A 25,574-nucleotide genomic window follows, 5' to 3' on the forward strand; every position below is an offset into this window, starting at 1 on the left:
CTGGGCCAGTTCCATAGCAGAGGAGCGGCTGCGCTGGGTCCGTGGGATACCTCCTGTGGAAATCATCGACGCGCGGTCCCGCGTGTCCGGTGCCGATCCCGCCGTGGGAACAGGGCATCCTGCCGGGGCTTCGCCGAAATCATCCCCCCTCTAATCCGTTCCTATATTTTCTGCTGGGGATCATGAGCGTTGGGACTCCCGTGCATAAATCTTGCATGAAGTACGTCAGTAATGAGTAGGGACCACTCAGTAATTATCTGCTGTCTTACATGACACGGGCTAAAGGGGAATTAAACGAATCCCGTTGTACCGAGCAAAATATTCGTGAAAAGACTATAAAAGTCTAGGATAACGCTCCGCTTCGTGCTGAGTTCGGTCTCGTTCCCTGACCAGCTCCTTTCAGTTGTTACAGTGATGTGGCCGAGGCCCGGAGGGAGCCGGTAGCTGAGGGCGCCTGGCCGGACCCCCTCGAAGGGCAGCGAGGACTCGCCTCCCCTCGGGCTGCGCCGGCTCCTCCGGGCCCTGGCTCCCCCCGACCACCGTACCGGGGCTGCCCCGAGGGCTCCGAGCCGCCGGTGATGCCGCGGGCTGCGGCCCTTCCCCGCCGGGAGGGACCTGCGGGTCCAGGGCCGGGGCCGCGGGGCTGGTCCCCCCGAGGGGAGCCGGCGCAGGGGGCGGGTGGCCCGGGCAGGTGGCGGGGCGGTCCCCGCGGGTGGCTCCGTGTCTTGCCCCCTCCGGCCGGGCGCGTCCTGGAGACGCGGCTCCCCCGCCAGCCCCGGGGATGGGGACAGGGATGGAGGTGAGGACAGGGATGGAGATGGGCATGGGCAGGAGGACGGGGACGAGGATGGTAAGAGGGATGGAGATGAAGACAGGGGTAGGCATGAGGACGGGGATGGGGTTGGGATTGCGTAAGGGGAAGAGTATGGGGACAGGGATAGGGATGGGGACGTGGATGGGCACGGGGATGGGAACGGGGATGGGGACGAGGATGGGAACGAGGATGGGAACGAGGATGGGGATGGGAACGGGCATGGGGCCGAGGCCGCGCTCTTGTTTGGGTGTCTGCTCTCCCGCGGCGGGCAGAAAGGCTAATTTGCTTTATATGGCAGGGGATCAAATGCTCTGCTGTAACCTCTCGCTTCCAGGTACTCGCCCGCCCCGGCCCCTTCCTTCCTCCGCAGCCCCTCCCGCGCCCTCCCCCGCAGCGCTGACAGCCCCGCCGGGGCCGGCGGTATAATAGGCCGCTGCCCGCCGTCCCGGGGCGGAGAGTCGCTCCCCGGTGCCGCGCCCCGTGTGCATGCGGCGGTAACGGCTCCAGCCCGCCGCGCTGCTCAGGGCGGTCCCGGGCCACTCGCGCTGGGGGGCCCGCACCGGGCCCGGCCCGTAGGGGCAGGGGCAGGGTAGGGGGCGGCGGGGCGATGGGCAGAGCCCCCGCGGGGCGCCCCGCTGCCCGGCTGTCAGCAGCGCCGGCCGGGGGGCTGCGCTAGGGCGGCCGGGGCTCCCCCCATCCCGGGCGGCTACGAGGATGCAGCACCCGCTGGAGCTGGGGGCCGGGCACTACTTCCCGGCCGAAGCCTTTCCCGACCACCGCTCGCATCGCTACCGCAGCTTCATGATCGAGGAGATCCTCACCGACCCCCCGGACGCCAAGGGGGCCGCGCCGGCCGGGGAGCTGCTCAAGTTCGGGGTGCAGGCGCTGCTCTCCGCCCGGCCCTACCACAACCACCTCGGTACGTCCCCGGGGGGGGTCCCCGAACCCTGAGGGGTCCCGCGGCTGCGAGGGAGCGGGCTGGGGGCTGCGGGAGCGGGGCGGGGAGGCGTTTCCCGCTGATGTACTCGAGCGCGTTTTACAGCCGGTCTCCTTGAAGAAAACTTCGTGAATTTTGCCTAAAAAAAATAGCCACCGGGCTTTGGCGGCCCTGCGCATCCCCTCGCCGTGCCGCGGGAAGCTGCCAGCCTGGAGCCTGGCGAAAAGCTTGGGCCTAAACTGAAGAAAGCGGATTTACGGCTCCAACGCCGCCTGCACAGAACGGCCATTGAACTCCACGGGGAGACCGTTGTTGTTTTTCGGTTTTTTCGTGGTTTTTTGGGATGAGGTGTGAATCGCTACGCAATGGGGTATGTATCTGTATGTCTGCAAGAGGCGGCACAGTGCTCTGCGGACACGGATTTAGCTGGAAACCCGGCATAGATACATTATATATTTAATATAGATAATGTACTTACATACATAGATAATATACTTACATTTACTTTAAGAGGGACCCAGCGTGCTCTATCCAGTCTGATATAGTATCTAGGAAAAATGCTGCGTATTAATGATATAGGGTTTTTTGTTTGGGTTTTCTTTTTTCTTTTTTTTTCTTTTTTTTTTTTTTTAAACGCCAGTATTTAATATATTTTAGACGCCAGTATCTAATATGTGATTGCGAAAGCTTTCATGTCCTAAGGGATCCTAGTCTGCAGAGATGCCGCTCTTTATCCGTTGAAACGAACGGAATAGGAGGATCCCTATTTCTTGTTTTCCTTATTAAAGGGAAAGAGGAAAGCACCAAATCTCACAGCAAGGGAGCAACGTATATTAGAATATCTGGAAAGCAGTATTATTTTCAAGACGGGCAGAACTATTTGTAACAGTCGACCAGCTAAAAGGCTCTTTGTGGCCCAGGTTCAGCGGGAGAAGGATCAGGCCCTGGAGCGGCCTAAATTTGGGACCAGCGCTGGGTTCGCGGGCCCAGGCCGGGGCGGCGGCCCTGGGAAGCGGCGGCTGGGAGGGCCGGGGCCAACCGAGCCGAGCCGGGGCCAACCGAGCCGAGCCGGGGCCGGGCAGCGGCCCCAGCCCACCGCGGAGCGGAATGGCTTTGCGGCCGCGGCTTGGGCCGGGAACATCCTCGCCCTCGCTCCCTCTGGAAACTCTCCCTGTCAGCGTCTTCATTGGAAAACCGTGAGGCTCCAGTGCACTGGGAGGGATATAAATTGTTCCCTCGTCGAAAATGTCCTGAAATGCATCGAAAATGCTCGGGAGGGAAAACCCGGGACGCCCGCCGGGGCTCAGCCGGCTGCAGCGGGCCCGGCGGCTGTTGGTGGCAGTGGAGGGAAACGCTTTTCGGTTGATTTAAACTATTTCTACTTGTAACCTTCCAAGCCATTCCGTAATTAGCAACTGCCCGTTGAAGGCTAAAATGTACGGCGCAGGCGGCGGAGCTGGGGGGACCCGACCCTTGATCCGCGGGACTCCGCTGCTCATCGCGGGGTCGTTGCCGGGAAAGACGGAGAAGGGTCCGGGGTCCTTGCAGGGTCTGATCACCGGGGAAAACGAGGCACCCTGCAGCCCCAGTGGGCCCCGGGGGCCGGGCCGAGGGTTGCCCGGCGCTGACGATCCTTCTCTCCCTCCTCAGCGGTGCTAAAGGCGGAGCCGGCAGCCGTGTTCAAGTTCCCCCTGGCTCCCTTGGGCTGCTCGGGGCTGGGCTCGGCGCTGCTGGCCGCCGGCTCGGGGCTGCAGGGCGGCTCCGCCTCGCCCCATCTCCCGCTGGAGCTGCACCTCCGCGGCAAGCTGGAGCCGGGCCCCCCGGAGCCGGGCAGCAAGGCCAAGAAGGGACGCCGCAGCCGCACCGTCTTCACCGAGCTGCAGCTCATGGGGCTGGAGAAGCGCTTCGAGAAGCAGAAATATCTCTCCACGCCCGATAGGTAAGGGATGCCAGACCCTCCGGACCGGGGATGGGATGGGACGGGATAGGGGCTCATTTTTTTTTTTTTGCGGCAAAAGGAGGAAAGCTACCAGCCGAGACGAAAGTTGCCGGGCCTCACCGTCTCTCTCTCTCGCCCGCAGAATAGACCTGGCCGAATCGCTGGGGCTCAGCCAACTCCAGGTGAAAACATGGTATCAGAACAGGCGCATGAAATGGAAGAAAATAGTAAGTGTCCGAGTCCTGCCCTGCGGGCTCGTCCTTCTGCATGCCGGCCCCGGCCAAAAAAAAAATAATTACGGTCCCGGCGGTTAAGGCCCGCATCGCCTGGGCCCCCACCGGACGCCCCCGGTCCGAGGCCGCCCGGTTTTGTAGCTCGGCCCCGGGTGCCAAGGGCGATCGGCGCGGCCGGGAGGAGCTGCAGCGGCAGCCACGGGGTTGCTCCCCTGGCTACGGCCCGGGCGCGGTGCCTCGGTCTGGGGGACGGGGGAGAGGGACGTTCCTCCCGCCTCGGGCGCATGGCAGCACGGTTTTACCGGAGTGCCCCCCTCTTCTGCCCCCTCCCTGCCTCGCAGGTGTTGCAGGGGGGCGGCCTGGAGTCCCCCACCAAGCCCAAGGGCCGCCCCAAGAAGAACTCCATCCCCAGCAGCGAGCAGCTCTCGGAGCAGGAGCGAGCCCGGGACGCCGAGAAGCCGCCCGAGAGCCTGGGCTCGCCGGCCGAGGTCAGCCAGGAGGAGTGAGAGTGCCCGCCCGGCCCCACCGCCGCCGGCCCCGGCCGCCCCTCCGGCCGCTGCCCGCCCAGCCCGGCGCCGGCCCCGCGCGTCTCCGCCCGCCCGCGGCGGCCCTGGGGGCAGAGGACGAGGGACAGCACGGTCCGTGCTCACGGTCGCCTTCGGTCTCCGGTGAACTGGGCGGTTTCGGTCGGTCGCGTCTCCGTCTCCCGCTCCTCTCCGCGCCCGCGGAGCGCTGCGCCACGGACGCTTGTATTGTGCGACGGCCCGGAGCGGCCAGGAGGACACTGGATCCCATCTTTTCACATCTGATCGCTGTCTAAAACCCTGTGGTGCCCCTAGTTATTCGAAAACTGCATTTTATGATCAGTTTTATTAATACGAAGATATTTACTTTATTTCAATAAAGTATTTTATGAACTATTGCTTTGAATAATGTGATGCCTTTTTTTTTTTTTTTTCCGAGGAGGTAGGTTAGAGATTCAAATCCAGGTTCGTAGGCAGGTCTACCGAGGCAGAACAAAGCGCAGCGTTATCCCGACCATTACGAAGCGGGTTCCCCCATCACACCCCTGGCGGCTCGGCCCGCCCTTGGCCGGGAAAGGCAAGACCCGCAGTCTTTGCTCGGGCAAATTTGGATGCTTTCGCGTTTTATAGACACGTTAATTGCTGACAGATACGCTAACTAGATTCCGCACTGCGCATCCTAAATTGTGCTTGTTCAAAACGTGGCTGGGGCAGGACGTCTGATAACACACGACAGCGAGCAGCCTGAGCGAGTCTTTTCCAAACCGCAGCGTGGCCCAGCCCGTCACCCCCCTGACCGGGCCCGGCCGGTCCCGCACTCTCCCGCCATCTCCCGTCGCCTTCCCAGGGCTCTTTGTCAACTGATGCGACGTAGCATGAAATCGTAACATTTTGCTTTTTTATTTTACCTATTTTTAAATTGTTTTCTCGCGGTCCCTGCTGTAGATATTTTTTAATCGAGATATAAAGCCGTAGAGAGACGTGCAATTACCACCATCCTGGTAAAGAGCAGAAGCACCACGGGAAGAAAAGCGGGACCAGAGGCGGTGCTGGCGCGGTGCTGGCGCGGTGCTGTGCGGCCGGGAGGTGACCGGCGGGCGGGCCCGGACCAAGCCCCTGCTGCAGGGGTGCTAATTAGGCCGGCCTCCCAATTAAAGGTGGTAATTAGCACCTCCCGCCCTCCCAGCTGCAGCGGCAGCCTCGGGGGAGCCTTAAGGGCTGGTTGCGACGGCGGAGCCCCCGGGACGGTCCATCTCTAACCCGACACAGCCCGGCACTGGAGCTGGCTTTCTGTGACACCTCCATCCCTCGATAACGGCACGAAGGCAGTGTCCCGGCGGGAAAGGAGCCGCGCTGGCAGCGTTTACGGGCTTTAATTGAAAATAGCTCCGAGCCTGCCGCTGGTGAAGCCCTCGGTGGGCGCCGAGTTGAGTCTGCGCTGAAGTCGCCCCGTTCCTGACACGGTTATTCCCGGTTTCCCTCGTTTGCCTGTTCCACAACACTCCGGGGGTCCGGATCGCTGAAGCGAGGCGGCGGGTGAGGAGGTGAGCGGAGGTCCGGGTGTCCCCCCTGCCCCGTCCCGGCTCGGGGGATGCCCGGGTGGATTCCTTTATCCCAGGTTAAATAAACTCCCGGGATGAGCGATGGAGTGTTTGTAAGCACAGGATACGGCCATTGCTGAATAAACAGGAAGCAAGTTCATATTCTTACACTAAAATGACTTATATATTTAAACAAGCAATTCCTTTGAAATGTTTTATTTAACCTGGGGACAAGGATTAACGTCGGGGAGGGGAAAGGCGGCGGTGTCGCGGGTGGGGGAGCCGGGCGGGCTGCGGAGTCCCTCGTTGTGAGCAGTACACGGGGTATGTTTGACTCTGTCGCTTCTTTATTTTATCTTCTGGCTATTGTTTCTGGTTAGGTTACAGGCTAACGACTTCGGCGCTCTTGAAAACAGCAGCCGTTCTTAATTAAAAGGTAGATTCACTGCTGCGTTAACGTAAATTAACAGAACGATAAGCTGTGTCCATCGCCAATGTTCAACAGAGATGTGGAAATAGCCAGGCTTCAGTTATTACTATCGCTCTTACGATATAATGTTAATATTTTCTTTTCACATGAGTAAGTGGCGGACAAGTGATTATTTTTCGCAGACCGTAAAGTGATTATTTTTCGCGGACTAGAAGGGCATTAAATAACGGACATTATTTTATTCTTTTCTAGAAAATCAGGGGCGCGTTTTCTGCTGAGCCGGGGCCGAGGACCGGCCGTGCCCGGGGGGTGCGGGCTGCAGGCGGAGCGCAGCCCCGGGCCGCCGCGCCCCGCACCGCATCGCCCCGCTTCCCGGGAGCCCTGGGCAGCGCAGGCTGCGCACCCGCGCAGGGGCGTCTCTCCGGGGGCTGCGTATCGGCCGTTTCGTGCTTCCCCGCAAGATCCAGAGGAAAAAAAACTTTCTCTGCTCCCCCCCACCACCCCGCAGGAAAATCTCCGTCGGGCGCTCGGGGGAGCATCTCCCCCGTCGTTAACAGCGGCCCCGGAGCCACCGCCTGCGCGGGGCTGACGGCGGGGACCTCGGCAGACCGGAGTGTCCCTGTTCCTGCCATCTGCCCCTCGGCTTTTTCCTCCAGCAGAATAAATGCAGGTGGGAGATGAACGTTCATGAGCAGAGCCGGGAGGCTCCGGCCGCGCAGGGCACCGGGGTGCGCTCCCGCTGCTCGTAAGCAACCGGCTCGGAGCATATTTGAGTGTGTAAACACGCCGTGAATGAAAACACTGAACCTCCAGAAGCGTACCGTGACCTTCGCTTAACGGGCTCCATGTTCGGAGCCGCTTGCCTAGAAACATTTTTTTGTTTGTAAAGATTTTAATGACGAACTCTCGCTTTGGAAGGAGCTGAGTGCATATGTCCTGAGCTGCGGAGCCCTCCCCACTTTGTCACTGGTGCTAATAGAACCTAAAGTCCTCTCAGTCACATGAGAAGTCTGTTGGAAGTAACTGACGATAAGCTTGACTAGTGCGGTGTTGTCTTTTTTCTTTTTTTACCTGGTAAATTTGTTGTTGTTGCAGGTAATTTTCTCTTAATGACTTTCTGTGTTATTTTCTGTTAAAGTTTGATTTCCCATTTGATTTCCTTGCTGGGCTGGCTGGTGTGGCATTGTACCTCAGAGCCGGGAGCAGAGCGGTCGCAGCGAGGTGTCACCTTCTCTTTGAAAAGCAAAGGGAAGTGCCGTCAGCTATTAGTGACGGCCCTTCAGATGCACTTTGATAATATCTGACTGCATTTACAAACCGGTCTCTGGGGCTCACCTCAACCAGCATCCTTTGCTGGTGGGTGAGCAACCATGAAGAAATTATAACAGGCCTCACCAGCATATGGGTTTAGTGCTGATGAATAATTTTTGTTAGTGCAGGATAGCTTCATTTTCTAATTACCTTTTACAGCTGTAATGAACGAGTATGGATGCTGTTAGGCTGTGATGGGCGATACCCACATTAACAACAGTTCAGCAGCGAGATGTGTCAGCCCAGACACTTGGAGATGTCGGACAGGAGCCCTGGGGAAGATCTTGATGAATTTCTTCAGTGCTGTGATTTCTCCTCAGAGCATGTTCTGCACATAGGGATCATCTCTCTCTGCAGCACCCCAAAGCACCCGAAAAGCTCCCCCCTGCCCCGAGGGTCCTTTGCCAGTGCCATGTAATTCTGCAGCCAGTAAAGTATACCTGTAGCTAATATGCCTGATGTTTATTCTCTTGTCTGCATATAAATGAGCTGTTTTGGGAAAACTCATTTATTCTGGCAGAAATGCATCCACGCTGGGGAACTCTATCATGTTCATTACACCAGTATAGGTAAAACAGTGTATGTTTTCTCCATAAACAAAGCAGAAGGACATACATTGAAGGCTGGAAAAGCAGCACCAAAAGTGGGTTCTTGCCATGTTTGAATGCTAATCGGGTCACAGTTAATCGGCAAACGTTACAACAGTTTTCTGAACAAAAATCCATTTACATGAGTTTCCAATTCAAACATCCTAAATTCCCTTTTTGTGAAACATCTCGGGGAAACCTGAGAAAGGTTCTGCTTTTTCACCAAGGTCAATTTAAAAATATCTCCGTGGAGCCAGAGGATTTTAAGATTAATGACACAGGGTTTATAGTGAGGTAAAAGCGCGGGAGTGCTTGTTCTGGTGGGGGCGGAGTGGGCACCGTGTCGGTGCGCTGAGGGGGTGTCCTGTTGCTGTGGGGCAGTGACATTGCCCTGATTCTCTGCTCCAGACCTGTGAGGCAAGCGGAGATCTGCTCTGCCCTTCTGAATGCAAAAATTGACCCTACAGCAATGTCTCGTGGGCATTCCCCACCAAAAAACCCACAAAAGTACAGTCTTAATGCTGCCTGTTCTGCTCTGGTGGTTTTGGGGGGGAGGAACCATGGAGAGGATGGAGCGGGGTGTGGGAATGTATGTGGGGGTGTGAAGGGATGCAGGGGTTGCAAGGGCATGTGCGTGGGGTGGGAGAGGATGTGGGGGGGATACAGGAGGTTGGGGGGAATATCGAGGGATGCAGAGGGTTGCAGGGAGGGAAGCTGGGGGTTTTGAGGGGATGCGGGAGATGCAAGGGCATGTGCGGAGGGATGTGAGGTGGATGGAGGGGGGAACGTGGAGAGATGTGGGGATGATGCAGGGGGGTGTGTGGGGATGTAGGGATAACGGCTGGGGAGGCCAGAGGGGGATGCAGTGCGAATGGAGGGTTAAGATGTGAGGGGATGGAGGGGGATGCTGCAGCCTGTGCCCCTCTGGCACTGCTAAGATACATTGCCTGGCACAATGTGTGTGTGCTGAGCTGAAGCTGGGGTGGGTTAGGCCTTCCTGGACCTGGGGAGAAAAGAGTTCACATCTATCTGGCACTTTTTATCACTCTTTTGGATAAAAATATAACGAAGGAATCAATATGATCTATTGAGTTCAGCCAAATTATCTGAAAATCATTAACCAGCATGTGAAGTACAGTTATTAGACATTTGTCTTAACTTAAAATGCTGGATTGAGGTCATTACAAATTTGGTTGTTTCAGCTGACTTATATGGCAGATAAAATCTAAGCACTGGGTGCCCTATTCCATTAAATTTGGCCGAGTAATACGTAAATGAAGTTCAGGGCAAGTTTGCATTAAATGCACTAACATGGTCCTTGATAAACTTTTCCACGAAATCTATAGGAAATTTGCCAGAATCAAGGCTCTGGGATATGGATGGAGTTACCTTACCTAGTGACTATTGTGTCACTAGGCAGCGGTTTTTGTAGCAAACTTTAAAAATACATGTTCTTACCCATGCAGCTCTGTGTTGATGGAAAAAGACATTCACAGTCTTACATGGGTCCATCAGTTTACAAACAGAGTCCATTAAAACATGATTATGTATAAAATGGGTTCTTCCTCTGCAAGATCCTCAAATCCACTGTTTATATTGCACCTATATTAACAAACCGCAAAATAAGCTTGTAGCGTTTCTAAAACTTTTTTTTTTTTTTTTTTAGGATGGGAATGTGGAAACTTTCCGAAATTGAAATGGCAAATGAATAAAAGAAGATTTGTGTCTAAAGTCTGGGTATTAGCTGGAATGAGAATATTTTGTTTTTTCAACGATTTTTTTTCCCTCAGGTAAATTTAAAGAGTGTTAAGCAACGTACATTCACTCTCTGAATAGAGACTGAAGTTAGTGGATTATATTTAAATATGTAAGGAGGAAACCCTTGAGTTCACCTTAAAGAGATTGCCCACATGAGTTCAAGTACAGATATGCTTAAAGCGTGATGTCCTTTGTCATTCGTACTCAAAAGTTACTCAGGCGTGACTTGCAGTGAAAAATTATGCAAAACCCAGTAATTTATGACAACTGTTTCCAGCCTGATATTTCGTAACTGTTAGCCTGAAAACTTCCCTGAGCAGGATCTCCTGGACCTCAGCGACATTCCACGAGGATGAAGAAAATAAAGGGTAAAGAGAGCCCGGAAGAGAATAGGCAGATGTGCAATAGCTATTCACACACCGACAACTGTGTGTCTTAGGAACTCCGACGTCTTTCTGAAGCCACATTACTACAATAACGATGATAAGAGACTCCCAAACACTACGCTGGGCCATTTTACATGAATTACAGTGCAACACTTCTCCAACTACCAAATTTGCACTTCACATATTATGAATATTGTGTCAGGGAAGTGTTCTGGGAGAAAAATCTACATATGGCAGTAGATCTCGGCAAAATGCAAGTCTGACTTCAGCTGGCAAGGGAGGTACTCCCAAAATACATATTTATTTTTTTTTTCACCACAGTAAGGTCTGTGAGGGAGAAACTGGCTGTTCAGTTTGAGCTAACTGGCTTTTTCTTTCTCTGCTGGGATTCTACCTGACTAATGCTGCTGGGCGCGCTTTTTGAGACATGTACTAAACATAAGTATTCGAGAATTTAATATAAACCCCAAATAATCTCAAATTATGCTCTCTCTTAATTATATCATTTGCTGAAATACGGAAGTTAATAGCATCTTGTCTAAATTGAAATAGCTTGTAATAGAAGTTTTTAAAAAGAAAATCATTTGCATATATTGTCCTCTTCTCCTTTCTGTAAAACCGAGAGTTGGGTTGCTGGGTATTCCCATTACTTAAACAGAAATTCTCATAGGGCCTGTTCAGTCAATGCAAAATGCTGGATTTTTGTGCCAGTGCTTGCAGATGTTCAGAGCCTCCTCTCTTTTTAGCTCTTTGAGGTTTACAACTGCCATAGGTAAGGTTTAAAGGGTGCTGTAAGTTTGGGGTTTTTTTTTAACTCTGTGGTGTGCCATGAAATTTCCACGTTAATGAGTGTGGAAATATTCCATATTCAGATTTTATACTGTTAATTGTGGAAGTCACAGACTACTGCTTGTTTCCCGGTCTGATGCGTTTCTCACTGGATAAGTGTCAGTGTGCAGACCATGCGTGTAATAACTGAAAATACCATGTTAAACCCAGTGGTTATTTGAAACTAAAAGTAATTTTTCACTAGTATTTGTACTAGTAAAGTACAAGTACTCAAATATTTGCAGAAAGCAAATGTGAAGCAGCTATAAATATGGCTGAATTTTCTTCTGAATTTTAAAGAATATTTGTAGATTTTTGGCTAAGCTGTGATGTATGTGTGTATGGGACAGAAAGCTTATAAATGTCAGTGCTTTACACTTACCAGTGTGTAAATTGCAGCTAAGCCCATCAGATTTAAATTTTATATCCTTAGTTTAAAGGGAGAAATACAGCCTAGTTTGGGGAAAAAAAACAAAAAACAACCCTTCAAAAAATATATAGAACATCAGAAGCTTTAGATAAACACATATACTAGTGGTCTGTAGACTTCACTGGCTTGTGGGTGAAAAGTAAATGCTGTGTAGTTTAACTCTTTCATTTCCAGCCAGCACCAGCAGCACCTCGGGGTGCTCAAACATTGTTTGAGCCAGATTTTATATTTTCAGTGTGAGAGCAGGCTCAGTGTGAGCAGGACTTGGGAAAGAGTATTGGGTTTCAAAGGGATGTAGTCTGCAAAGACTTGAAAAGCTGGGTAAAGCTAGCACAGCTGGGCGATGTTCTCTAGAAACACCGCCTGGCATTGCCAGCCGTCATTCGGCTGCCTTGATACAGATAATTTCCAGTTAGTTTTGCTGCTCTCTTACCCCTATTGAAACAGGAGACATCTGGATGGCAAAACCTTAATAGGTTTCTGTGAGAATCTCGTACCTGTATTCCTAATGTTTAAAATTAAATAAGAGAGTTGCCGCTGTGATTCCTGCTCTGGATTTCCAGAACTGCCTCGTGCTTTCCCCGCGTCTCCACTGCAAACACGGCCCGAGGGACCCAAGGACGTAACGGACCCCCGGAGCGTGCATTGCATGAGCAGTCTCGCGTGCTTCCACCGAGCTTTCGGGTGCCCAGAAACGCTGGATGTGTGGCCAAAGCAGCTGTAGATGAAGTGTAAGAGTGATGTTTCGCCGCCAAAAGCTGCAGCGTTGGCAAGTGTACTTGTGGCATTCGCAGGGTCCGAAACGCCTACCTACCGTCTCCTCTACAGACTCGCAGATTCCTCTTCTCAAAAAGGGTGATGTTTTCTGTTTTCCAGGCATCTAAACACATAAGAGGCATTTGCTTATTTCCTTGCTTTGCACGGTTATGCAAGCAGAATTTTATGTATACCTAGTTTTGAAATTACTGTGCTTTCCTTCTAGCCACTGATCTTTATTCTGCCAGAAGAGCCCTTTTTAGTATGACATATGATATATTTTTTAGGTATTGAAATTATGCTTAGTTATTACTTCAGAAGAGGATGCTTTTCAGAAAGAAAAGCCAATTATCATGAAGGTAAGGAAGAGATCTTTGTCGTTTGCTGTGAATCTCTTGTAGCCTCTAGTCTATAAAAACACGTAACCTGTTGGGTCGTGTTTAACAGGGATGCACATGAAAATGCTGTCCAGAAACAGCTACGCAGGACAAAAAAAAAAAAAAAGCCTCTATATTTTCTTGAACTCTCGTTACTAAAGCAGTCCTAGCATATTTTTAGGGTATATTTATGCTATGTTAGTACTCAGGAGTCCCAGTCACAGACCAACATCCATGTTTCTGGGTGTTGCAGTGTCAGCTGGCTATGCTCATCCCGTTGCATTCTCTTTCTTGTATTGCAATCCTTATTTTTTATGGAGGGATTTATAAAAGCAACTGACATCCTGGCAGAACTTTTTGTAACTATATTGTGATGTGATCTGTTGGTTTGGTATGGAAAAAATATTTAGGGAAAAAAGGTATTTCTTTGTAACTACAGTTTTTGATTGTATGTGGACCCTTAGAGTATCTTCTCTTAAATGAGACCAGCTCCAGAGGAGATGTTATCCATATACGAATTTGGAATAGTTATGTTTGGGTTGGATAAGAAAATACTACCTTTATAACCAGAGAGCCCATACTTGGCAGTACCCAAAACTGGGTCAAAACCTGTGGCACATATTTGTGTTTTCTGCCCTATTAAAATGAAAAACCCCACCGTGTTTTCTTAGGCTTGGATATACACAGTCTACAAGAATTCTCTTCTTTGACCTTGTGTTTACATATCTCACATTTTCCAGGTGCGTTTTCCCTGATGATATTTTTATTAGTATATTCGTGGTAAATATGTCCTTGAATGTCCACAAATCCTGTCCAATATACATTCTGTTAGTGCATTCAATGCAGATGGAAGTTTCAAGGCAAAGCAGAATTTCTAGGGTTGAATATTTTATAAATAGAGCTGCTGTACCTGGGAGATGCAACTTCTTTTCCCAGGAAAGAACTGTAGGTTTACTCCTAGGCCCTTATATGCACTGATTTTGTAAAGAAACAAGAGGTTTGGAAATAATGATTGGTCTGGGATGGCATGAATACAGATTTTGTCCTATTCATTTCTCATCAGAAGTATTTTTCCCTACACTGCACAAGTTATTGGTCTGGGTCTGGCACAATCTTATTCATCATATTTAGATCCCTCCAGCTGCTGTTGCGCTGCAATAGTTGACACGTGATGAAGAACTACTTTAACTATTAGAAAATGAGTAAAGAGAGAACTCCAGGGAATTTACACCCCGGGTTACACTTTCTTTCCTTCATTTCAGTCCTTTGTGATGTCAGTGTGTGCTGAAGCCGCCAACTTTTGGTGCCCCCACCCTCACCACATCTCTGTCAAGAACAATATTCATCCACAGAGAAGGGCAACAGTCAGAAAGCCAGATTTCCTCAGAGGAGGACCACAGTACCAGTTCAGCTTTAACCATGCCCTATATTTGATAGCAGTTAGCAGTATGCCTAGGAAAACATATAAAAAACGTAAACAAATAGTGATGCTCCTCTGCCTTGCAGTTGGACTTTACAGTCATTTGTTGCTTAAGGCTTCCCCAAGGCACAAGTGAATATGTAGATGAGCCTCTAGTACGCATTTCTTCCATTTATTTGTCATTTCCAGCCAAGTTGTCCTCGGTATATGCCAGACTATCTGGCAACAAGTCCTGTTATCTGTGCAATATGCGAAGAACTACAGCCCGTTTGCATTTTCAACTTGCCACCTGATAATTTCGTCTGATATACTTCGGTGACATGTTTTCACAAAGATAACGGCCTCTTTTATTTTTCCCCATGCAAATCTTTGGTTTGTGGAACTCTGTCATCATTTTTCTCAGCCTTTTTCTGCCTTCCCTCTACCTCAGTCATACCTGTTGGGCTATACTGAGGTTCCTCAGGCTCTTTGGTCTAAAATACAGTGGGTTTATTTTCTAACTGAAGAGCATCAGTGACTACATAGGCATGTACAATGTTTCTTAAAGCAAGAACTGCTGGCATGGACCCTTCTGGCTTGTGTTCCTCCATACATTTTATCAAGAGCTTCTTCAGTGTTCTTGCTGTAAATCCATGCCCACTCATGGTATCTTAAAATCCCTGTATCAGTGTTTTTGGAGCGAAACGCAGTCCTTGTGCTAGAAAATTCTTGCTCATGTAATCAGGTTGCCCTCTAATGGTTAGCTTTGATTCAGAGCGCTCTCAGGCTTGCTGATGACGGGAGGAATTTCAACTTTGGTTCCTGTGATAGAGGCCTAAATGTTTTACTCCGCAAAGCTGTGGTTCACGGGCCGGCTGGGTGATGGAGCTGTGCTTGACAGGGGAAGAGGTGGAAGCCTCTCCAAATGTTGTGGTTGCAACCCTGTTCATTTATGAAGTTGGTTTTGTTTCCCTTTAATTAACTGTTCATTTTAAGAGCTGGAGTTCATTGATGTCAAGGTTAGTTACTCAAATTTTGTGTTGACTGCTTAAAAAACGGGACTGAAAACAGCTAGAATGGGAACGTTTTCCTACGTGTCTAATCTTTTGTCCTGTCCCTGTAGATTTCCAAAGAATTTGATGTTCTCCGCAGTCAAATGGCACAAACCTCCCCACCAAAATCAACCAAAAGGGAGAAAAGACGGGAAAAAAAGTTCATTGCATAGGCAAATATGAAAAAAATCTCCCTCCAAATGCTGGAAAAAGGTTTTTATTTTAAACCTAGGGAATATGATACATTAAAAGATTGGTGAGGAAGATGGGAAGATTGGAAATTTTAGCAAAGTAGAATATTTTTTGTATTGACTGTTTAGTCAGGCACGGGGAAGTGGCAGCATCCTGTGATCTCCACAAATATATTCTGACTGCACTCAGGTGATATGTTCAGGTTGATTTTTCTCGGAAGATGTAACTGAGGAAGAAGACTGTGCTAGCGCCAAAGATAGGTTTCTCCTGTCGAGGGGTAAATTGCAGGTAATACAGCTGAATGTTTGAAAATAACTAAAAAAAAAAAATCCACCTACAGAAAAGAAAATAATGAAGAAAATCCTAAAATAATAGTAGAAAAACCTTAAGCAAATTTTTGAGCTTACGAAATGAAGATTATGTCACATGTGGTTATGAAACCTGAATACTTTTCTGTAATAATCATTTAAAAAAACCCTTGAAGACTTATGACGTTGATTTTTTTATCAGGTAGTGTACTAGTGTCCTTGAAGTTAACTTCAGTTTTGTCATGAGATTTCACGAGGCTAAGATTTTACCTACCAGATCTTAACAGAAAAATCTTAGCCTTTATCCAAAATAAATGTAGTTTCTTTTCAAAGTATGAAGACAAACAAAATTCTTTGGAACAAGAAGTGAAGAAATAATACATAAGGACAGTTTTACTTTTCCTTCGTTGTATATTATGCATGCTTTTCCTATAAATTTCCCTACACCCTCCACGTACACTCACGCACACACATTTAAAATGCAGCAGCAAAGGTAATGTAACAACAGCAACTGAGTACATTGAAAACTAATTTAATTCCTAAATTCTTTTAAAGAGTATTTATTAGAACTTAAAATCAAGGTAGAAACAGTGGAGTTGCCCCAGCAATCTGAGAGGCAAACTAAAGATGTTTTGCTTAGCAATACGTGGATTTTTATTTGTACCTGATAGGAATATATTTCTGCCTGTTTATATGTGGTGCGAGACTTTTTCAGAATTCCATCTATGGATCTCTGCATATTTACACATAACCTGAGATGTCTTATTCTGCAGGTAAAATGTTACTTGCCAGATAGGAAGCTGCTTGGAGACTATTTCTGTAGCAATGAGGCATCGGGCCTGTCCAAACCAGCATCCCTCCTGTCCTTGGTAAACCACCCCACCTCAGCAGACACTTGGAAAGCCCAGAGCTCACTTCCTTCATACCAGAAAGAGGAAAGACATCTGGTTTTCTATTACTCTTTATAATACATGTCTCATTTTATTAATGCCTAATACACGAGCGGCCAAAAATTTAAGTTTAGTTGATTAACGCAGATGCTAAACCCAGAATAGTTCCAGCGTTGCACCTGAAGACTTCAGTCTGGGGTCACCTCTGGGTGGACGTGCTGCCTCTTTTTAACCACGTGCAGTAGAATTGCAGAGCGGTTCATGGCATAGGCTGAAGTGGACACCACCTGTACTAAAACGGTAGGGAGAAATTTTGATGGTGCAAACCGTCCTGGAGGCTGAAATGTATGATGGAGTCAAGTAACGCCACCATAGAAGGGTGGGCTTGCTCTGCAGCCCATTTGCAATCTATACATGAAGACCTTATATACAGAGGGTTTGCACCCATGTGTCCCGGAGCACAGACTTGGGTTTGGGACGTTGGCCAACAAGGCTGAGGCTGCCGAACAGTGAAGCCAAGGCAGAAGCTGTATTTAGGAGCCATGCTGTTGCACTGAGATCGTGTTTGCACCCTGTAGTGAAATTTTTCACAGCAATACAGCATACTTCAGACGACCTGTGTGCCTGGGAGCAGGCCCAAAGGCCACAGCATTTAATGGAAATTTTGATGGTCTGGAGCACCGACAGCCTTCACCCATTTGCAAGTGTCTGGTCTTGTCTAGAAAAATAATACTGTTGCCTCTAAGCCTGCAAGCTCAATGAAACCATGGATGTGAATGTTGTTTAGAGGGTGATGGAAGGAGTGAAGATGGCAGCGCGAGGCCTATTTTTATGTAATGTCTTGCATAAATTTCTAATCTGCTGTAAACCTCACATTCAGATTGAAATTTTGCAGGGCAGGGACATCCCAAAGTGATGCTGGATATTAGTGTATTAGAAAAAAAGGAAAGAGAAGAGAAGATTAAAAAAAAAAAAAAGAAACCGGCTCCCTAAGAGTTTAAAGTGGGATTCTGGTTTGTGTTGGATCCTTGTCCTGTAAGCTTAGAGCAATCCGGTCCACCTGAAGGATCAAAAGTATCCTCAAGCCCTTAAATATATGACTCGGAAATACTTGAAATGTGTTTCATTTTATGGTAAGTTTAATGTTTCTAATCTTGGTGCAATTTACAATTACAATAAATATCACAAAAAATTAATGTGGCCACTTCAAATACAAAGGAACGACAGAGTGTAATCTGAGGAAATTTTATCAACATGCAATTTCCTTAACAAAAACATCAATGTATCATTTCAGTATGCTGAGAAATATTTATCTTTTGGGACAGCAAAATCATTTGCAGAACGTTTTAACTGCTAAATAAATATTTTACTGGCAACTTCTGAGGCATCATAAATGCAGTCAATATAAACAAAGCAATGTGGAAACCAGCTCCAGCCTCAGTTCATGGCAACACAGGTCTCTGGGATGCATTTGGCTGAGCCTCAGCGTTTGGAAAGATCTGATTTCTTCCTGCTATTATAAGCAAGTTTGCTTAGTTTATTTGGAAGTCCTGGCAGTGGAAGCCACAGCGAGCTTTTAGTATTCGTGATGCAGCCAGTTAGCGATTAACTGAAACCTGTCTTTTAATAGTTAATTTTTTTTTTTTAATTGAATCCAGTGCTTAAGAAAAATATGGGTTTTGCAGCCTTGGAGGTAGAGGTTGGTTGCTTGGCTACGGAGCAAGAACATCAAGGCCGCGGTGGCTTCAACTTCCTTGTAGGCCCCGGCCCACGTTTCACCTCCGACCACGTCTTTCTGACATCCATGTTATCCATATTCTCTGACTGCCCAACTGAAATGGTAATTTTAAGGGTGGTTTCAAAAAGTTGTGCCTATCTTATGGAAAAAAAGAAGACACTTGTTCCACAGAGCAGTTGAAGAGTTAGTTATTCCCCACTGGGACTGCCACTGCTGTCTGTATTCCCAAGGATAACATCAGATCTGAGACCTAGCTTTCTGTTTTGTATTGCCAGTAATTAGCACTTGCCATCTTTAAAGTGATATTTTTTACCTAAGCTGGATGATTTTCCAGTACAGCTGCTCATTTTGATTTGTGTGCTGTTATTTTTTCTAATATAGAATAGTATCATACTTTATTGAATGTTTATTGAAAAGTGTTTCAAATATTTCAAGGGCTATAAACATGTAAATGTTTATACATATGTTACATATAAATGTAATTTCTTAAGAGATTTCTGTTGACAGTGATTATCTTTGGTGTTTTATTGGTTTCTTGTCTGTTTCGATGGAGTTTTCCACCTGCTCATTCAAATATCTCTGTTAAACAAGTAAATTTTTAGGTGGCAATAACTGGATGTCCTTCTGAGCCGAGGAAGAATTTACTTGCCAAGACTGTTGTCTTTGTTAATTTAGCTTCCCAGATTCGATTTTTCTGTTTGCAAAAGATTCGCAGCTCCCAGAGATTAATTTTAAAATGGTTTCATTTTTAAATAACTTTAAAAGGTGTTTTAGAAAATGTGAATAAATATTAATTAGATACTCTGATGTATCCTCAACCCACCTAGGCACAAGAGATTTATTACTGTGATTTGTCTTCTGACAATACTTCAAGAAGTTTTTTATCTGGAAGATTCTCAGCACATTCACCCTCTACTTCTGGGGTCATATTTTAGTATATGAAGCAGGAAGAGTAGCTAAAGGAACAGGATTTTCAAGGACGAGGTAGTCGGTTCACAGCGAAGTTTGGCCTTTGTTGCATGTCAACAACAAGGTTCTTTAAAATCTCAAACATACGGGTAGAAAATCAGAGCGCAGATGGTGTTAGAATTTGGTAAACAGGTGCTTCCAGACCAACAGTAGTGTCTTTTTTGCATGGATTATGAGCGACTGTTTGAAAATTGTTGCAAAATGAGCATTCTCTGCCTAAGTCTCCTAATTCACACATCTAATGGAAGTCCATGTGGGTGTAGCTGGAACTCTCTCTTTAAAGGGTGAGGGTGGGAGCTGCTCTGTCAGCTGCAGCTGGGAATCCAAGACTTAGTTAAGGCAGATTGGCTGAGAGGTGTTGACAAAGTTGTGCTGTGAGTAGAGGACTCTGGTCTCTCCTACATCTTCATCTCTTCCACAGTGTGTCATGGCCTTTGGTGTGTGGATTACTCCTCAGTCAAGGACATGGAACTTCCCTAAATTATCCATCTATCTGCTCTGTGTTACATTTCAGAGTTCACTGTTTAGTTTTGATCTTTTAAGAAAGCTTTAGCCTTTCCTACTAAGGAGAGAGAAATGAGGAGGATTAATAAACTCCTCTTGCCTTTACAAGAAGGAGTGCAGAGCTCAGCTCCCAGAGGAGGAGGGTTTTGTGCTGGCCAGCTGGCAAATGGAAAATGAAACACCTGTGTGGGAGAGATGTGCTGCTGGCGATGTGTGTGCCACTCTGAGCCATCTGCATCCCGCCTGTTAATTGCTTTATTTGGGATGAGTTTGGGAATACAACACCTTAGAGCGAGCTGATAGCCATCAGGTAGGGAGGTGAAGACCAAGATACAGGTTGTCATTGAAGCAAATTGTAATTATCCAAAAAGAAGTCACTGGCTCTGAATATATTTCTCTGTAAACAGAGAAGCTTCCTCTTTCCCTTCCTCATTGACTGGAATATCAGAGGAACTGGCTGGTGATATATCAGAGCAATTTGTGAGTGGCTGTGGTGAGGACCATCCAGTCGAATGGTAGGATGTGGAAATCAGCTGGATGGCATCTCAGGTGTTCAGCAGGTTAGGCATGGGGGTTTGCCTCTGTGGTTCCATTGTACATCCGCATATGTATATGTGGATGTCATAAAAATGGATAACATGTTTGTCTGCCATCTGAGCAAATGTTTTGAGAGCTATGAGTGAGTTGGGGTAACTTTACCTGTGTATGGGACATAACCTAATACACGAGGCACTAAATGTTTACCACAGACTCTCGTGATTTAGATTCTTTTTCAGTAGTGTATTTAAAGGATTAAAAAAACACCCTTCTTTTTTTTTTTTTTTTAGCAGCACACATACTTCATGGAGTGACCAGTTTCCCCCAGCATTTCAAGCATGATTAAAAACATCAGAAGAATGCTGTATCATGCAAGGTAAGATGGATATACATTTATTTCACTTCAAATGCATCTTTCAGATGTGATCAGGAAATACATACTTGTGTTCATAATTGGGTATAAAAACAGACGCAAGAGTTCATTCAGTCCAAAATCCCATTTAAATAGCATATGTTGTCAGGGTTTCTTGGTAGTAACTGCAATTTAATCCTTGCTTAAAAGGGTTTTTTTGATTAATTGAACACACAGGAAGAAGCCGACAATACTGTTCCTCACAGAAGAAACAGCTATTTTTAGGCATTTGCTTAAATTTTTCGTTGCTTTGTTCCTGTTAAATCTCAGTCTTTACTTTGGCAAAAATCCTGTTTTAGAAGCATGCTCTAAAGCTCTGGGACTTCAGCAGGAGTAAGGATTACGCACGTGCTGAAGACTTTGGCTGAATAAGTTTTAAGAATGGTTTTTACAGAATTGAGATCATCAGTGTCTGGTAGAAGATGATTGAGCTTTTTGCCTTTGCAGGATTTAGGATGAGTTTAGAGCCAGCTCTGCTTTATTAAAGAACTGTTGGGTACTATGTGTGACCTAGGCTTAATGAAAACTGCCCTACAGGAGATTTTGGTAATTGTACCTAACTTAATTATCTTCTTATTGTTTCAGATAATTTGAATATTAATTGTATTTGAATATTTATTGTAATTGCTGGGAAAGATACATTTATTTTCTTTCAGAAAAAAGTATTTGCATGTCTTAACAGCTTGAGTTTCAACTGTTCTTTTCATTTCATACTATCCTTATTCAGTAGGACTATAAAATAGGTACAGAAAATGAGATCTACATCTGCACACAGGTTCACTGCTGTGTTATTATTACCACCTAGACATCTGGCTGCATCTTCTGGAAGTTAGACTGACGGAACTACATATATTTTTTCCTTTGAAACAAACTATTTGCAAAGTTGGAGAAAATGGTAAATAATTTGCATCATTTAAAAATTATGGGTCTGTCTGCTACCTAAATCTGGGGAATTTAAATAAGATTTTGGCGGTGTAAATATTGTGTTGATCTTCTGTTATTGCTAGGTATTTTTTTTCCTTCAGTTTTTCATAATGCATAGGTTGATACCCACTGATTGCAGCTCCCCACAAATAAAGTGGTATTTGTATTATTTTTTTACTAAGCAGGAGTCTTAGTTTTTATGTAGCAAGAGAAGATTAGTGTCAGCATCAGCTGGGGAAGTGTGCTTACATCTAAACATAGCTTAGCTGAGTTTCAGTTAGATTTAAGGTTAATTGGCAGTGTAGACAAAGTGTAATGTGGAATCGTGGAGGTGGCTTTAAACAAGGTGTTGTCTAGCTACCGGACTGCACTAATTTAAGGCATAAATATTAAATATTAAGTGGTGCAGAACTCTGCTGCTGTGGCTAGGTTGCTTCTAGCAGTCAAGGAGCCTTGCTGTGTTCCGCAGAGATGAGTCGTCAGAGACGATCATGCAAATGGTGCTTCTGGGGGTTTTAGAGACTTACGCAAATGTTGGCCCAATGCTGAACTGTTTTTGTTATCAAGATAAAGTTTTCTGAAATGAATCAGAGGAACAGCGGGGCTGACGATAAAAGCCATGGAGTCACGGACTGAGTATGGCTCATGCAGCTGTGTTGGGGACCTGGGCATTGCAACTCTCTAGTGTTTGCTAACTGGAACAAAAGGATTTAGAATTTGGATGCATCCTTTCTTTCAAGCTCCTTGTTTATGCAGAAGAAATGGGCATTTAGCTTCTGGATAAAATTTTATGTTGCTGTTAGTATTTTAAGGGCAACCACTCAGAAAACAAAGATTTAAGGAAGTGATGGTAGGAGGCACTTGCCTTTGAGGTTGCCGTTCAGTCTGTAGGCAGGAATGGTTTTGGCATATGGCAGCAAGCAATTCAACAATAGTTTGAGTTTCTTACAAAATCCTTGTTTGCCGCGATGAAAATTGCCGATTTCTGACTTCTCAATCTGTTTTCTGAGGAAACAAGACCTACAGGAAAACAGACTCTGTTAGGTTGTTGGCCAACCTGAGGGTTTCTGTATATGTGTATGGTAGAATTAAGAAGGAAGGTAATTTGTTTTCCCTCCTGTTTCCTCAAATTCTCAATGTATTTCTTCATTTCTAGTCAGATATTTCATTCAAGAAAACATCTTTATGTGTCAGCAATTTAATTTCTGAATGGCATGACATCGTAAATGCTCAATCCCCACTCATAATCGGGAGTCAAACCTTCAGGAATCATCAGACTGGCTTGAAAAGAATCACAAAGCTTAATGAAACAGGAATTGTTTTGCTTGTGATTTTTTTAAGTCATTTGGGCTGTGTTTTTAAAATCTTCTTCGTACTGTTACAATTTCCTCTGTACCACTGAGGGTTAGAAACTTAAAGCCTTGTATTAGAAACTGTAGTATGAAAAAGTGTGATTAATCAAGTTTGCAAATCTTTCCATAGTTGTATAGAGTGACAGGAAAAAAATAACTTGATTTCACTTTTAAAATATGTTCATTATTACTCCGGTGCTATATTTATTTTTGACTTTCAACTCCCTGCCAGTTTCAGATACAGCCTACAGTTTTATCTGTGCCAAGAAGGAGCACTGGAGAATTCTTTCGTGTCCGAGTTCGTGAATCTTTCTTTTCTGAAATCTACTTAGTAAAGTTAGTGATACGTAACCTGTGGGAATGTTATGAGGTTTTCTCTGATTAACAGGTGTAAAATGCTCTGGGATTCATAGGTAAGATGCACTTTATAGGTTTATGGTGGGTTTTAAAGTAGTGTTCAGTATTGTTGCAGGTGGTGTCAAAAGTGAAGCTTCCCTGAGTACTTCTGAAATTCTGATCATAATCGCCCAGTAAGTTACTCTACAATACATGCTAAAAATCTAACATAGTTCTCATCTCAGTACGTTTGCAGAATAGAGTAGGATTAGGTCATGGCACACTTGGTTACAAGTAATCCATTTTTACTAAAGAAATAATGTTACCTGCACCCGCATTGTATACTAAAGTAGGAGGGAATCAGCTAACGGGTCAGTTTGTGCAAGTATTAATTTAAAGTGTCTTTTCTGCCTTGACAGGTTGGTTAACACGTAGTGTTTCCTAGCTGATATATTCCAACCCTTACACTTTAAACGTTGTATTTATCAGCCCTTTATTATAACATACAAAACAAGACCACACTCGCCAAAGTCTGTCACAGCCCATTTTGTTGTCACAGCGCATTTTACTACATGCTGAGGAATGAGAGTCCAAGCCGCAAAGTCGGCTCTTTTCAACCTCAATGTTTTTTTAAAAAGCTTGCAGCTTAAAATAATCCATTATTAAGGTATTCAGACTTGTCAAAATTAATAATTAATATCGCATTTATGCTCCCCACACATACACAGAGTCTTTCGTTCCCTTCAGTTGTTCGTGTTCCAGCCAAGTGACTCTGAGTTGGGCCCTTTCCCGCGGCAGAAGTGACGGGGGCGCTGCTGGGGCTGCTGCTTCTGGTGGTATCTACATTCTGTTTTCTGGTGTTACTCTGTAAATTACCTGAGTTTGCACACAGTCTGCTGGTCTTTTGATAATAAGAACGCAAACTTTAAAAGGGGCCAAAAAAATATCTCTATATGTTTATTTTTAAGATCCTGGAAGAACTTGCTTCTTGGGATGAGGGAGTAACTTATCAGGTGATTATGAATGTTATTCAGGCTTGTTTTAAGAATAAATAGGATTAATCTAATCAAATATCAGGTGAAGTATGAAAATTTGTCTTCTGTTGAAGGCAGAGATTGCAGAGAACGTGTCCTACTGTCCCACCCCAGAGGTGTGAGCGGGGGGAGAGGTGACTCAGGTCCATGGGTCTCCTTGGCTGGAGAACGGTATATGTAATACTTAAGGTCTGTAAACAAGAAAAACAACACCTTTTATTTCGCAGCTTGGCCCAATTAGCAGATGGTTTGGCGGCAGAAAGATTTACATTACTTAAGCCTAATTGGTGAACAGCAAAACGATTTACATGAGAGTTTTGTGGCACACTGGGGTTGTAAGCCTTATGTTGTTATACTACTCACAGGACGGACAAAAAAATAGGGATATAAGAAGGGAATTACAGAATGATAGAATGTCCTGAGTTGGAAGGGACCCACAAGGACCAGAGTCCAACTCCTGTCCCTGCAATGACACCCCACCGGTCACCCCGTGTGTCTGAGGACGATGTCCAGTCTCTTCTTGAACGCTGTCAGGTTGGGGCCGTGACACCTCCCTGGGGAGCCTGTTCCAGTGTCCAGCACCCTCGAAAGAGAAGGAAAGAAAGAACAAAACAACAGAAAGGAATACAGCAAGTGAGACACCCGCTCCCCTCACGGCGCCCAGCGCAGATGGCGGGACCCGCAGCCCGGGCCCAGGCCCCGCTGTCCCCGCCGGGGCTGCCGGGGTTTGTAGTTCAGGCGCGCAGAGGCCTCAGGTGCCGGTTCGGTGCCGGCGGGCAGGCGGGCCCTCCAGTGCTGGTACAGGTGAGCCTTTTACAGCCCTCTGCATTGCCTGCTTGCGGAATTTCTGGCCTTTTGCGGAGGTGTTATTGAGAAAGACAGAAAAGTACGAGGGGCGACTGCGAAGGGCAGACAAGGCCCTTTGTGCCGCGCTGCGCCCATCACAAGATGGAGCTCCCGGTGCCCCCGGCCCGGCCGGTGCCAGCCAGCGGCCTTTGCGGCTCCTCTTCACCCTCTGAGCGCGCTACAATCCCCCTTGGGATGTTCTGTGTTGCTGAACTCATGACTCCTCCTCT

At 46.8% G+C, this 25,574-nt stretch overlaps 1 protein-coding gene across 1 annotated transcript; it reads left to right on the forward strand.

Moving 5' to 3' along the window:
• The first annotated feature begins 1,528 nt into the window (after window positions 1-1,528).
• On the forward strand, window positions 1,529-4,429 carry BARX1 (BARX homeobox 1). The gene is made up of 4 exons (XM_065642867.1): window positions 1,529-1,733; window positions 3,402-3,690; window positions 3,833-3,917; window positions 4,265-4,429. The coding sequence occupies exons 1-4, from the start codon at window positions 1,529-1,531 to the stop codon at window positions 4,427-4,429; spliced, it is 744 nt and encodes a 247-aa protein (XP_065498939.1).
• The last annotated feature ends 21,145 nt before the right edge of the window (window positions 4,430-25,574 follow it).

Source organism: Caloenas nicobarica, chromosome 11 (assembly GCF_036013445.1).
Source record: "Caloenas nicobarica isolate bCalNic1 chromosome 11, bCalNic1.hap1, whole genome shotgun sequence".
Lineage (NCBI taxonomy): Eukaryota > Metazoa > Chordata > Aves > Columbiformes > Columbidae > Caloenas > Caloenas nicobarica.